Consider the following 15,187-nt stretch of genomic DNA (forward strand, 5'->3'; position numbering starts at 1 on the left):
GGAGGGGTGATTACAGTGTTGGATAGGGATCAGTCAGGGAGGGGTGATTGCAGTGTTGTGTAGGGATCAGTCAGGGAGGGGGTGATTGCCGTGTTGGATAGGGATCAGTCAGGGAGAGAGGGAGCGCAGTGTTGTGTAGGCATCGCTCACGGTGGGGGGGTGGAATTACCGTGTTGGAGAGGGATCAGTCAGGGAGGAAGGATTGCAGTGTTGGGTAGGGATCAGTCAGGGAGGGGGAGATTGCAGTGTTGGGTAGGGATCAGTCAGGGAGGGGGTGATTACAGTGTTGGGGAGGGATCAGTCTGGGAGGGGTGATTGCAGTGTTGGGTAGGGATCAGTCAGGGAGGGGGTGAGTGCAGTGTTGGGTAGCGATCAGTCAGGGAGGGGTGATTACAGTGTTGGGTAGGGATCAGTCAGGGAGGGGTGATTACAGTGTTGGGTAGGGATCAGTCAGGGAGGGGTGATTACAGTGTTGGGTAGGGATCAGTCAGGGAGGGGTGATTACAGTGTTGGGGAGGGATCAGTCTGGGAGGGGTGATTGCAGTGTTGGGTAGGGATCAGTCAGGGAGGGGGTGAGTGCAGTGTTGGGTAGCGATCAGTCAGGGAGGGGTGATTACAGTGTTGGGTAGGGATCAGTCAGGGAGGGGTGATTACAGTGTTGGGGAGGGATCAGTCAGGGAGGGGTGATTGCAGTGTTGGGTAGGGATCAGTCAGGGAGGGGTGATTACAGTGTTGGATAGGGATCAGTCAGGGAGGGGTGATTGCAGTGTTGTGTAGGGATCAGTCAGGGAGGGGGTGATTGCCGTGTTGGATAGGGATCAGTCAGGGAGAGAGGGAGCGCAGTGTTGTGTAGGCATCGCTCACGGTGGGGGGGTGGAATTACCGTGTTGGAGAGGGATCAGTCAGGGAGGAAGGATTGCAGTGTTGGGTAGGGATCAGTCAGGGAGGGGGAGATTGCAGTGTTGGGTAGGGATCAGTCAGGGAGGGGGAGATTGCAGTGTTGGGGAGGGATCAGTCGGGGGTTGATTACAGTGTTGGGGAGGGATCAGTCGGGGGGTGATTACAGTGTTGGGTAGGGATCATTCAGGGAGGGGTGATTGCAGTGTTGGGTAGGGATCAGTCAGGGAGGGGAGATTGCAGTGTTGGATAGGGATCAGTCAGGGAGGGGGTGATTACAGTGTTGGGTAGGGATCAGTCAGGGTGGGGTGATTACTGTGTTGGGTAGGGATCAGTCTGGGAGGGGTGATTACAGTGTTGGGTAGGGATCAGTTGGGGCGTGATTACAGTGTTGGGTAGGGATTAGTCAGGGAGGGGTGATTACAGTGTTGGGTAGGGATCAGTCAGGGAGGGGTGATTGCAGTATTGGGTAGGGATCAGTCAGGGAGGGGTGATTGCAGTATTGGGTAGGGATCAGTCAGGGAGGGGTGATTACAGTGTTGGGTAGGGATCAGTCAGGGAGGGGGAGATTGCAGTGTTCGGTAGGGATCAGTCAGGGAGGGGTGATTGCAGTATTGGGTAGGGATCAGTCAGGGAGGGGTGATTGCAGTATTGGGTAGGGATCAGTCAGGGAGGGGTGATTACAGTGTTGGGTAGGGATCAGTCAGGGAGGGGGAGATTGCAGTGTTCGGTAGGGATCAGTCAGGGAGGGGTGATTGCAGTATTGGGTAGGGATCAGTCAGGGAGGGGTGATTGCAGTATTGGGTAGGGATCAGTCAGGGAGGGGTGATTACAGTGTTGGGTAGGGATCAGTCAGGGAGGGGTGATTGTAGTGTTGGGTAGGGATCAGTCGGGGGGTGATTACAGTGTTGGGTAGGGATTAGTCAGGGAGGGGTGATTACAGTGTTGGGTAGGGATCAGTCAGGGAGGGGTGATTACAGTGTTGGGTAGGGATCAGTCAGGGAGGGGTGATTGCAGTGTTGGGTAGGGATCAGTCGGGGGGTGATTACAGTGTTGGCTAGCGATCAGTCTGGGAAGGGAGATTACAGTGTTGGGTAGGGATCAGTCAGGGAGGGGTGATTACAGTGTTGGGTAGGGATCAGTCAGGGAGGGGTGATTGTAGTATTGGGGAGGGATCAGTCAGGGAGGGGTGATTACAGTGTTGGGTCAGGGATCCATCAAGGAGGAGTTGAGCGCTGTGTTGAGGTGTTGGATTGTCGGTATCAGTATCGATGGATCTTCAGTCTTTATTTGGGATTGTACTTCGTGAATCTATAGTCAGCAGTCTGCCAGACTGGGGAAATTAGTGGCAGTTTATCCCGTCTAATCTCAGTGGTCAGATTAATTTCAACCTGGAATTATTTTAACATGTGGTAACTTACATCCACCAACATTTGAACTTTTCTCACTTATCCCCAAGATGGACATTTGTGTCTTAACATGGAATATGCTGATCCTTTTAAAATCATTCGCTTGGATTCATTGGAATGCCCACTTCACACTGAGACAGACAAAGGCTCACTCACACATACACACACATTCTCACACCCACACGCTCAAATAACGATGCACTCACGTAGACTTATGCAGACACATACAAACACAGCCATACTCTCTCTCTCTCACACACACACAAATACACACACACACTATCATGACTGAGACCAATCTGGGTGTTAACTTATGCTGTAAAAAGCCATGACTCTGTGATAGTTTGAAACAACTGACATATTTTGAGTGAGGATAAGGCATTGGTGAGCTAAATAGAATGACTTTATTTCTAAATAGCTTTACCTTGGGTCAAAATTGAAACATTCAACATGGACAACAATCTGGAGGAGTAAAATCAGTGCAATGAGAGGATTTTAGAAAGGAAATTATCAAAACAAAATAATTCATGAGAAACTATTGACAGATTGAATAAAGGAAAACTCATAGAAGCTGTTTAATATTGTAAGAGCAAGAGAATAACTGGGGCAAGTGTTCGGACCCATTACAGACCACTGTGGCAATCTGCTAGTGGATGGATAAGACATGGACACAGTCTTCAGTGAATAATTTGCATTTGTACTCACAATTGAAAAGGACATCAGAGTTATGGACATCAGATTGGATAGAATGAGCAATTAAATGAAATTGCTATAGAGTGAAAATACTAGGGAGAAGTGTCACAATAATGGAGAAAGTGGTAGACCAGGTAATTAGAGCCAATCAGTGTAACAGCAGTGATGGGGAAGTTATTAAAAATAATTCTTGTCAATACTGATGTTAGTCAGGGAGAGCCTGTAAGAATTTCATAAGGCTAGGCTGTGTTTGACAGACTTGTTTTTCTTGAGGAGGGAACCACAATTGTTGACGTGGGTAATGCAGTTGATTAATGCTACATGGATTTCAGCAAACTTCTGATAAATTCCTTCATGGAAGACTGATCAAGTAAAGGACAATGGGATGCAAGGGAAAGTTGTATATTAGATGCAAAATTGGTTGAGACGCAAAAAAACTGAGGGAGACGGCAGAGTGATGTTTCTCTGCATTAGAATTATATAGCACAGAAATTCGTATATGCCAACCAGATATCCTAAACTGATCCAGTTCCATTTGCCAGCATTTTCCCCTGCCCTCTCAACTCTTCCTTCTCAAATAGTTATAGAGGGGCCTGTTAAATGTCTTAATTGTACCCGCCTTCACCAATTCCTCTGGCAGCCCGTTATTTGAAGTGTGTTCCAATAGGATCCCACAGAGCTTGGTGCTGAGGCCCTTGCTATCTATGGTGTATCTTCAGGATTTGGAGATAACTGCAGGTGCTATGATGAAGAAGTTTGCATATGACATAAAAATTGGCCAGGTGATCAATAGTGAGGAGAATGGCATAAACTGGAGGAGAGCACCAACAGATTGTTCAGCTTTGCAGAGCAATGGCAAATGGAATTCAACTTGGGAAATAGTGAGAGGCTGTGTACTTGTGGAAGGCAAACAAGGATGACACCATGAACAGTGGGACCATGCAAAGTAGTGACTATCAGTGGGTATTTGGTCTACAAATCCACAGGTCCCTGAAGATAGAGGGCAGGAAGGTAAAGTGATTTAGAAGCCAGATTGGTGATTTTTGGAGTGGTGCTGGAAAAGCACAGCTAGTCAGGCAGCATCCAAAGAGCAGGAAAATCAATGTTTTGGACAAAAGCCCTTCATCAGGAATTCCTGATATATTTGCATGATTTAGCCAAGGTGATTTTGAGTTGGGGACCAAGTGTAGTGCATCAAAGTTCGCAGATAACCACTGAAATGAGTGGGACAGTGCAGAGGACACTGAAAGTCTGCAAAGGGATATAAATAGGTTAAGTGAGTGGGCAGGGGTCTGGTAGATGAAGTACAATGTTGGTAAATGTGAGGTCATCCATTTTGGTGGGAGTCAGTTTAGCTCACTTGGCTGGATTGGTGGTTGGTAGAGCATTGTGATACCAACAGTATGGGTTCAATTCCCATCAGTGGTTTGAGGTTAGCATGGAGGATGCTCTTTCACAACCACTTCCCTTGCTCAAGGTCTTGTGACCCTCAGGTGAAATCATCCCCAGTTGCTTCTCTGTAATGAGAGGGCAGTCCTATGATCTGGTAAGGCTGTTGTGACACAATACAAATACATCCATTTTGGTCAAAATAGGCTACTGTTTAAATAGTGAAAAATTGCAGGATGCTGCTGTGCAGAGGGATCTGTGTGTCCTTGTGCATGAATCACAGAAGGTTAGTATGCAGGTGCAGTGGGCAAACAGAATAGTGCCATTATTGCTAGATGGATAATGCTTAAAAACAGGGAGGGCATGCTGCAGCTGAATAGGATGTTGGTGAGGGGATCTGATAGAATTTTATAAGGTCATGAGGGATGGACGGGGTGCATCAGAAGGTATTTCCTTTTTCCATCAATAGACGATTCAACGACCAGGGGCACAGATTTATGTTTCGATGAAGACGCTTTGAGGACAGTTTGGGAGTAGGCTTATCACTCAGAGTGTCGTTGGAAAATGGAAGCCACTGCCTGATGATGTGTTTGAGTTGGAAACTGATGTGATATTTAAGCAGCACCTAAATAGAGTCATACAGACCCTTTGGTCCAACCAGTCCATGCTGAACATCATTCCAAACCACATAGGTCCCACCCGCCTGCACCTAGCCCATATCCCTCCAAACCTTTCCTACTCATGTATCTATCCAAATAGCTTTTAAACGTTATAATTGTACCCACATCCACCACTTCTTCAGGAGGTTCATTCCATTTTCAATTACTTTACCACAACCTCCAGGGCTTTGTAAGCAAACCTGGAAAATTGGATGATTGTAGCCAGCTATTTGTTCACATGGACACAATAGAACATAGAACATAGAACATAGAACAATACAGCACAGAACAGGCCCTTCGGCCCACGATGTTGTGCCGAACTTCTAACCTAGATTAAGTACCCATCCATGTACCTATCCAAATGCCGCTTAAAGGTCGCCAATGATTCCGACTCCACCACTCCCACGGGCAGCGCTTTCCATGCCCCCACCACTCTCTGGGTAAAGAACCCACCCCTGACATCTCCCCTATACCTTCCACCCTTCACCTTAAAATGATCCCAATGTTTCTAGCTTTTCTGTTCATGTTTCTGTGTCAATGTTGAAACATCTTTCTCATTGTCACAAGCAAAAGCACAAACTGCTGGAAAAACTCAGTTGGTCTGGCAGCATCTGTGGAAAGAAAGCAGAGTTCATGTTTCAGGTCCAGCGATCCTCATCAGCAGTAACCAGCCTCTTTTGTTGTTCCTGATTTCCAGCATCAAAGTGCTTTGTTTGTGTTTGCTACTTTCTTACTGTTCTTGGGTCTGCTGGGGAGGTTGGAGATTTCTGATTGGTTAAAGCAGCCATTACACTGCAAGAACTCAGCAACCATTGGACAAAAGGAATACCCATTACAACCTGTCCCATTTTGATTGGTTAAAACCGTCGAAGTCATAACATGGCTGACAGGATATGTGCTAATTAGACAGACAGGAGGCTGGAAGAACACAGCAAGCCAGGCAGCATCAGGAGGTAGAGAAATGGGTGTAACCCTTCTTCAGGACTGGGGGTGGGTGTGGGAGGACCTGCAGATAAAGGGGGTGGCAGGAGCAGGGTAGTGAAGTGGGGATAGGTGAGGACAGGTAGAGGGTATGACCTAGTTGGTCAATGGGAGGAATGAATCCGGTTGGTGGCAGAGAGCAGTAGAAGGATGGGGAGGGAGCAGGGTGGGGGAAAGTGGCTTTGAAGGGAATCGGGAGATGGGGAGGGAGGTTATTTGAAATTGGAGAACTCAATATTGTGTCCTCCGGGCTGCAGGGTGCCCAGGCAGAAGATAAGGTGTTGTTCCTCCAAAAGACGCCGTGGTTTGTTTTGGCAATGGAGAAGGCCAAGGATGGTCATGTTGGAAAGGAAGTGGTTGGAGGAATTGAAATGGGCTCAGACTGGGAGGTCCTTTCAGCTCCTGCTGACCAGGATGGGATGCTCAGCGAACCGTTCCCTAAGTTTATGTTCGGTCTCCCCAATGTAGAGAAGACCACATTGGGAGCATCTGATGCAGTAAACCAGGTTAGAGGAGAGACAGTGAACCTCTGTCTCACCTGGAAGGAGTGTCTTGGGCCCTGAATGGAGGTGAAGGTGGAGGGCGTTGTATCTTTTCTGGTTGCAAGGGAAGATACCTGGGGTTTCGGCGGTGGGGGTGGCTTGAACCAAGGACTGTTGGAGGGAACGGTCCTTGCAGAGAGCTGAGAGGGGAGGGGAGGGGAAGATGTTCTTGGTGAGGTCTATATGGATCTGGCAGAAGTGTTTGAGGATGATGTGTTGCATGCGGAGACTAGTAGGGTGGTAGGTGAGGACAAAGGCGTCTCTGTCCTTATTGCGTTGAGATGGGGGTTGTTTATAGCAGTGGAACGGGGAATGGAAGTGGTGTGGCAGCGGGCTGTCTGGATGACGGAGGAAGGAAAAGCACAATGCTCAAAATAGGTGGACATCTGGGATGTCCCCTTGTCCGAGCAGATGCAGTGGAGGTGAAAGAATTGGGAGAATGGGATGGAGTTCTTGCAGGACATTGGGTGGGAGGAGCTATAGGTTTGTAGTAGATGTGCTGATGGTGGACAATGATGGGATTATAGGATTGGTTCACTTGGCTGTCAGTCATGCCCAGCTTTGTAGATATTGCTGTCAGTAATTGTCAGATCTCCATGAATTGTTGAAGCTGCTGTGTAGGCATCATTCAGAGCTCTTTGATTGGTTCAACTGGCTATCAAACATTGGGCATCACTCACTGATTGGCTGCCACCCTCCTCTGGATGAGTCTCAGTTGTTTTGCTTCTTCATCAATTGAATAATTATTGTGATTGGATATTTCATCGCATTCTTCAGTTGCTCTCGGAACTTACACTGAGTCACAGCATAAATAAAAGTGTTTGTACAGCAACTTAAATTCAGTAGCATTTCTCCAACTTGTTCAAATATATATTCAGGTGGGGTGTAATCCGCAGGATCTGTTCCTTGGATGTTATAATAAATGAATTCTATAACATTAACCAACCACAGAAGAATGAAGTTGCCTGATATGGCCAGAAGTAAAATCACAGACTTCCTTCTGCTCTCCATCTCTGGATCTCTGCGAATCTCTCCATTGCTCTGACCCCTGAGTCCATTCCGCACTCTACTGGCCACTAAAATGTGTCTGACAGTCAAAGTATTGACCAACAGAATTAAAGCGAATGGGATCAATGGGATTAAGACTGTATCAAACCAGTCAAATGCCACCCACCAAGGGTCAATGTATGAGTTTGGCTTCACAGTACAGTGCCATGGTGTACCATCAATTATCATCCTCGGTTCATAAATAAAATAGTACGGAATATTCTTTATACAGAGCAAGAAGCTAGTGATTGCTAAAACCACAGCTGCAGTTTTCTCAGTGCAATATTTTGTTTTCAGCTTCTTGCAACAAATAGCCACAAATCGATCGAAGGAGAAAGTGACGGTGAACCAGACAGAAAGATCTGTGACTGCAGACTGTAGGAAAGAATTCACACGACACACAGGGGTTATGTGCAGGATGAGCCCTGGGGAAAAGTACAAACAGACTCGCAAAGGTATGATTCCAATGCTAATGAACATTAGATCCGCTGTCGCCATGGCCACCAAGTAGCGAGTGATGCAGTTGGAGAGGCCACACTTTCCCCTGGACAGAATCACAATTCCCAGTAAATTAACTGTAAGAGATTAGAGGGGAGAAAAAGAGAGAATATATTTACTAAACTTATTTTCTAGCTCAGACAATAATGCCAGGATTTTATGACAACAACCCAGCATGGGAGTTTGAAATTTAAACAGCATAACCACCAAAAAACCCATTTTCATTTTTATAGGGATCAGGTAATCAGCTACCCATAAGTGCAGATTGGAAATGTAATTACTTTCATGAGGTCACAAATGTTTGATTCAATCTGTTTGGCAGGTTTAACTCTGACCCACCTGGTATCTCCATCAAACCCCATATCCCACACAATGATAACCAGGATTGGTGATCTCAGCCATTAACACTCTCTTGAAAAAAAAGCAGTCCCTTGCTGGGATAACACTCTTAGAGAGATTGGGCCACATTCAATTGTATAATCACTGAAATGCCATGATCAGACTGCTCCCTAGTGTCACACCCTGCCAGGAACAGACAAGGACCCACTCCCATTAAAGGAGATCCTCCCAGGATCAGGCAGCTTTCCCAAAATAACAGTCCATCCCTGGGGTCAGATCTCATAAGTAGAGGAGACCTCTCCGCTTGCTTTTGGAAATCTGGGACAATCTTCCAACTGGAAGTGTGAAGTGTCAGGAATGGGGAGATGGAGTTGAACCAGTGGCATGGAAAAGCCTATCAACTGTCTCCAAGTAGTGGATACCTCACCCCAGACCAGCCCTCACCCCATTCCACTCCTCTGTTAGCAGAGTAGGCCACCTATGAAAATGAAAAGGGTATTGTAATCCATTTTTTAAACCTCCCTGATAATTGGGAATATTGCAATATCAGATTAAATGGAACAGAGATGAAAAAAAACTAGGGAAGATTTGAGCAGTGAAGTCACATCTGATAATTGTGTTGCCCACGCTAAACGCATCTCCATCACCAGATTAATACCATGATCCACACGGCCAGTATCATTTGTTGGCTGATAAAAATAATTCTGACCAATATCTGCTGTCACTTGCTGTTTTCCAGCTCCACTCAAACAGATTACAGATATTGGTCTTCAAATCTGAGATCTCCCCCGAATAACTTAGTTATTAACTCTTATTATCAGCACAACTCAATCTCTTTCTCCTTGTCTGTATTACCTAAACATTGAATATTCCTGAATATTTAGATTGCCATGTATCTGTAATGATGATAAAACCATACTCATGTATGTCTATTTGTGCCTTTAAGTCATCTACCTGGAGAATGCTATAAACATGCAAGGGGAGCATCCTTAGCTTTGTCTTTTTGACATAATTCTGATTTCTAAGCATAATCAATGCTCAGCTTTCTTTGTCCTGTTGTCGATCCTCCATAGCATCTTTTCTCCGTGTTTCTCTTCCTTCCAGTTTGGGTAATCTCTCAGCTCTCATTGAAACTCGTCAGGTCTTCTTCAAACAGAACCAAAATATTTCCCAACTTTTGAGTTTTAGAAGCTGAAAGGAATTATTGAGTATTTTCAACCCTAAAGCAAGGTAATTTATTTTATTATTTAATTTTCCTGTCACAAAATCCCAAAGTACATATTAACTACACTAAATGTTCCAAAAACATTCAAACACCTGATGTCTTATGAATACTGAAATGAAATTATGTTTCTGAAAGATTGACCTAGTTTTTTCAAAGTCTCTTACAAAAATAAATTATTTGGGTGTTACCCCAAATAACAGTCAATTGAAATCCAAACATTCAGAAAATTATGTACATTATAGCTATACTGTTGCTCAACAAAGGCAAGAGGGATACAGCAAGGAACGACAGATCAGATCATTTTACTTCAGCTTGAAAACTCTTAGAAACAGTAGCTTTATGAAAAAAAGTATGTACAACATATGGACAAAAGCAGGAGAAGACCTTCAAATTTGCCTAACGACTCAATACCATCTACCCCAACATTTGATCCCCTTCCTTGCCAAGCATATATCAACTTTGATCTTAGAAATATTCAAGGACTCTGTTTCCATTGCAAAGGAATTTCCAAAGACTCATGAGCCTCTGTGAGAAAAGAAAATATACTCCCCTTAAACACTTAACCATTTAAATCTGGCTTAATGATGCGATACCTTACTTTTAGACAATGGTCTCTTAGTTGTAGATCAAATTTCATGCTTTCATCAAGTCACCTCTTACTCATAGAGTCATACAGCACAGAAACAAATTCTTCAATCCAACGCATCTATGCCAACCACACATCCCAGTCTGACCTCGTCCCATTTGCCAGCATTTGGTCCATAAACCTCGAAACTCTTCCTACTCATTCAGATGCATTTTAAATGGTGTAGTTGTGCCCACTTCCACCATTTCCTCTGGCAGTTCATTCCATATGCACACTGCGGTCTGCATTAATATGTAACCCCTCAGGTCTTTTTTCAGACTTTCCCCTCTCACCTTAAACCTGTGCCCTCCAGTTTTGGAATCTCCAACCCTCACTAAAAGACCTTGGCTAATCACTCTATGCATGCACCTCATGATGTTATCTACCTCTACAAGATCACCCCTCAGCCTCCCGTGCTCCAGGGAGGAAAAGCCCCAGCCTGTTCAGCCTCTCCCCATAGCCTAAACCCATCAATTCCAGCAACATCCTTGTAAATCCTTTCTGAACCATTTCAAGTTTAACAGCAAATTTTCTATAGCATGAAGAGCTGAATTGAATGCAGTATTCTAAAACTGGCCTAATGGTAGAATGGATGTTTGTTTGCAATAGATTCAGTGCTGGGTCCATGGTTGTTTGTGATGTGCGTAGTGGATAAGATCAATAAGTTCTCAGATGACACAAAAATTGTGAGTGTTGAGTAGTTAGGACAATATCCATAAATTGCTCACACACCTCAATGGACTGGTTACATGGAGAGAGCAGTGGCAAATATAATTCAACATAGAAAAGCCTGATATAATGCTCTTGGGGAGGGATGACAAGGGAAGAGATCACATCCTGATTGGTCAGACTCTGGAGGAACTGAAGATCTGTGGGAGTTTGTTGTACATATACACAGATCTTGAAGGGAGCAGGACTGGTAGGTAAGGTGGTTAAGATGGTAGATGGGCTACCTTATTTTATCAAGGAGGTTAACTGGAACTTCGTAAAATGCTGGTTAGGCCATATCTTATCCCCAGTTTATAGGAGGGAGTGATTACACAGGACAATGGCAAAGAGATTCATCAGGATGCTCTGAGCTATGAGGAATAATTGAAGAGACTGGGGTTGTTCCCTTTGGACTGTAGACTGTTGCTCAGAGAACGAATCGAAGTGCATAAATTTATAAGGGCCACATATAGTTGGGAAAGGAGGCACCTTTTCCAACAGTAGACTGGTCTATAACAAAGATGGGATTGATTTAAGATAACAAGCAGAAAGCTAAAAGCTCAATCAAGGAGAATTATTTGCACCCAGAGGAACATAAAAGACTCACACTCACTGCTAGAATGGGTGTTTGAGTCAAAAGCTTTCATCTTGCCTACGCAGTATTTTCCACTGCCATAAACTCCAGGAAATTGGGCCAAAAGCTGTAAAATGGATTTGTGTCATTAGATTGTCATTGACTGACATGGCCACTGGTCAACATACCTCGCTCTGAGCTATAATGAAAAAAGGAACATAAGAAATAGGAGCAGGAGTCAGCAATTTAGTCCCCTGAGCCTATTCCATAATTTAATACAGTCACAGCTGATCTCATCTCAGCCTCAAGTCCACTTTCCTACCCATTCTCTTCAACACATTACTAATTCATAACTTTTTTATCGCCTCCTTAAATTAAGCCAAAATTCTGACATCCACTGCACCCTGAGGTCATTATTTCCATGGACTCATGACCCTTTAAGATAAATAATTTCTCCAGTTTTAATTGTGCTGCCATTATCCTAAAACTGTGACCTCTCATCTGAATTGCCCTACATGGAGAAACATCTTCTCTACATTTACTTTTTCGATCCCATTTAGCATCTTACATGCCTTAACTAGATCTCCTCTCCCTCGAAACTCAATAGAGTTTGAACCTAAACTATTCAATCTGTCTCTAGAAGACCAATGAATCTCAGATGGATTGTTGGCCTTGGAGATAAAAGGCCTGACAAGAGATTTGATGGCAGTTTCAAAATCACAAGAAGTCAGGATACCACAGACAGGGTGGACCTTGGCAGAATGCTGACAGGATTGAAAACGACAAGACATAGATTTGAAGTCTTTGGTAAAAGAAGCAGAAGTGATGTGTGGAAATACTTCATATTGCTGCTTGTGGTTGGGTCTAAAATGCAATGTCAGTGACTGTCTTGTAGGCAGTTTCAATTAAGGTTTTCAAAGGAAATTAGATGGCTCAGTGTTACAGTCAGCAGGAGAATGGTGAAAGCTAATTATGCCTTGTTGTGGATGACACCAGACTCCAAACATACATTAAGGAGATAACCTAGACCTTACTTCCTATTGTTTTTAAAAGGCAAGTGTAAGATGCTGTTTTCCAGATTCAATTGATTGGTCCACCATTAACCTTTAATCAAAACACACTTTATTCTTATAACACAGTTAAAATATAACAAAAAGAATGAGCATAACTTCACTTTATTGCAATACTGAACAAGATCATATGGTATTTAACCACTAATTATAAACTATTCCAAGATAGTATTATGAAGTCAAAAGAGTGTATGGTCACTGAAAGAGAGAGGTGCCTTTTCTGAGCTTGTGACAGCACAGGTTGTGATAGTACATGAGCCTGTGACTAGCTGACAGGTGCAGACAGTGCTGAGAATTGATCATGTGGAACCACCTTCGGGTAGTGTTTTGATGTGAAGGCAACCGTATTTGAATTTAACCAATTCATTTAAATATTGCCCGGGATACCAAAAAAAAATTGAATTTGACAACAGTGGATTAATGAGAGGCTATGAGTCTTGGGGATTAAAAAAAGGGCAGTTTGAAAATTAGTCCATCGAACATGAGAGTACATGGCATCTGAAAGGCCTCGCTACACTCTCAAAGAAATCTCTTACAGGGCTCCTGTAAAAGATATTAAAGATATCAAGAAATTTTATACAAAGACACTCACTGTAAAAAAGAAAAATCATAGCAGTCTGCCAAGGGAAAACAGCAGATTCGGAAGGACAGAAGGAAGCAGCAGATTCGGAAGGAAACAGCAGATTTGGAAGGACGGAAGGAAGCAGCAGATTCGGAAGGACAGAAGGAAACAGCAGATTCAGAAGGACAGAAGGAAACAGCAGATTCGGAAGGACAGAAGGAAGCAGCAGATTCGGAAGGAAACAGCAGATTCGGAAGGACGGAAGGAAGTAGCAGATTCGGAAGGACAGAAGGAAGCAGCAGATTCGGAAGGACAGAAGGAAACAGCAGATTCGGAAGGACAGAAGGAAACAGCAGATTCAGAAGGACAGAAGGAAACAGCAGATTCGGAAGGAAACAGCAGATTCGGAAGGACGGAAGGAAGCAGCAGATTCAGAGGGAAACAGCAGATTCGGAAGGACAGAAGGAAACAGCAGATTCGGAAGGACAGAAGGAAACAGCAGATTCAGAAGGACAGAAGGAAACAGTAGATTCAGAAGGACAGAAGGAAGACAGTGTAAGAGCCAGTATGGACTTTGAGAGATTAAGTTAATGTAATATTTAATGATTGTGTTACTGGAGCAGCATTTTAATAGAGATGGGGTCAGATAGTGATTAGGTAAGAATCACAGAATCCTGACAGTTGTGAAACAGGCCCTTCTGCCTAACAAGTCCATGCCCACCCTTCGAAGAGTAACCCACCCAGACCGATTCCCCTCCCGTACTATCCCATATTTACCCCTGACTAATGCACTTAACCTACACATCCCTGAACACTCCGGGCAATTTCGCATGGCCAATTCACCTAACCTGTACATCTTTGGATTGTGGGAGGGAACTGGAGCACCCGGAGAAAGCCCACACAGACACAGGGAGAATGTGCAAACTCCACACAGACAGTCACCTGAGGCAGGAATCGAACCCAGGTCCCTGGTGCTGAGAGGCAATAGTGCTAACCACTAAGCCACCATACTGCCTCAGGGGGCTTGGATTTGTTAATAGTTTTTGTTTGGTTTTTATTATTAGAGTTCGGAAAATAAATTTTATTTTTCATTAAAGGTGGAAAGTCAGGGTTTTCTTTCACTCATTTACACTTTTAGCAAATGCCAACAGCATGGGTTCAATTCCCATCACCGACTTGAGGGACTCTCCTTCTCAACCTCTTCCCTCGCCTGAGGGTTGGTGACCCTCAGGTTAAATCTCCACCGGTCACTTCTCTCTAATGAGAGAGCAGCCCCTATGGTCTGGGAAGACTATGGCAACACAACTTAACAATGGGAGATGAGCTTTTCTGGGCTTTTAAATTTTAATTAGCACAGGGGTTGGACCTCTGCATCGGGACAATAGGCAGCATCCTGTAAACAAACCCTTTGGGTAAAATGCAATTCAGCCAATCAGTTATAATTCTCACACGCTGTCTGTCTCCAGTCTAGAGGAAAGCATTTGCACTTTTTGAATTTTAAGGGGCACCCTTGCTGTCTAAGACTTCACTCGAGCTGCAGAGAACTCAAGCCTTCAGCTCCAGCAGGCAGCAAAAACTTACTAAACTAACAGAAAGCCAAACTATGGATCTTCTTGGTTCTGTGTGAGCCCTGGCCTCACCCACTCACATTTCAAAGAAAACCAGCCAGGGAGAACTCAAAAGCTGTTTACCAACTCCCTGTCTGAAGGAGACAACACACCTCTGCAAGAGAAACAGGATAGAACACATGTCTTATCATCACATCATTCAGCAAGCTGGCACAGAATCTATGGCCTGAAGGCCTTCCTCCTGCTCTGTGAAAACTGTTTGATCCTTGAGCACAGCTTCAGGCTCAGAAAGTGGATTGTATTATGGGACAGTGGAGGTGGAATGAAGCAATGGTTGCAGATTCCGAGACTGAAGAAGGAAGGGAGATCTCTTCAGGAGGAACAAAACTCAAATCAATATG

The 15,187-nt window shown here is 44.4% G+C and overlaps 1 protein-coding gene and 1 long non-coding RNA gene across 2 annotated transcripts in view; both read right to left on the minus strand.

Annotated features, from left to right (window-relative positions):
* LOC148136045 (uncharacterized) overlaps positions 1 to 15,187 on the minus strand; it is a 421,214-nt gene that overhangs the window by 159,670 nt on the left and 246,357 nt on the right. The window lies entirely within an intron of this gene.
* Positions 7,282 to 15,187, minus strand: part of LOC148136047 (putative G protein-coupled receptor 139) — a 51,638-nt gene continuing 43,732 nt past the window's right edge. Inside the window, exon 3 of the mRNA XM_087983921.1 lies at positions 7,282 to 8,192. Within this exon, the coding sequence (XP_087840047.1) occupies positions 7,282 to 8,192 (911 nt within the window). The remainder of the gene's footprint in view (positions 8,193 to 15,187) is intronic.

The sequence above is a fragment of the Chiloscyllium plagiosum genome, unplaced genomic scaffold (genome assembly GCF_037043375.1).
Source record: "Chiloscyllium plagiosum isolate Xiang-an unplaced genomic scaffold, Cpla_swu_hap1 HiC_scaffold_47, whole genome shotgun sequence".
NCBI classification, from domain to species: domain Eukaryota; kingdom Metazoa; phylum Chordata; class Chondrichthyes; order Orectolobiformes; family Hemiscylliidae; genus Chiloscyllium; species Chiloscyllium plagiosum.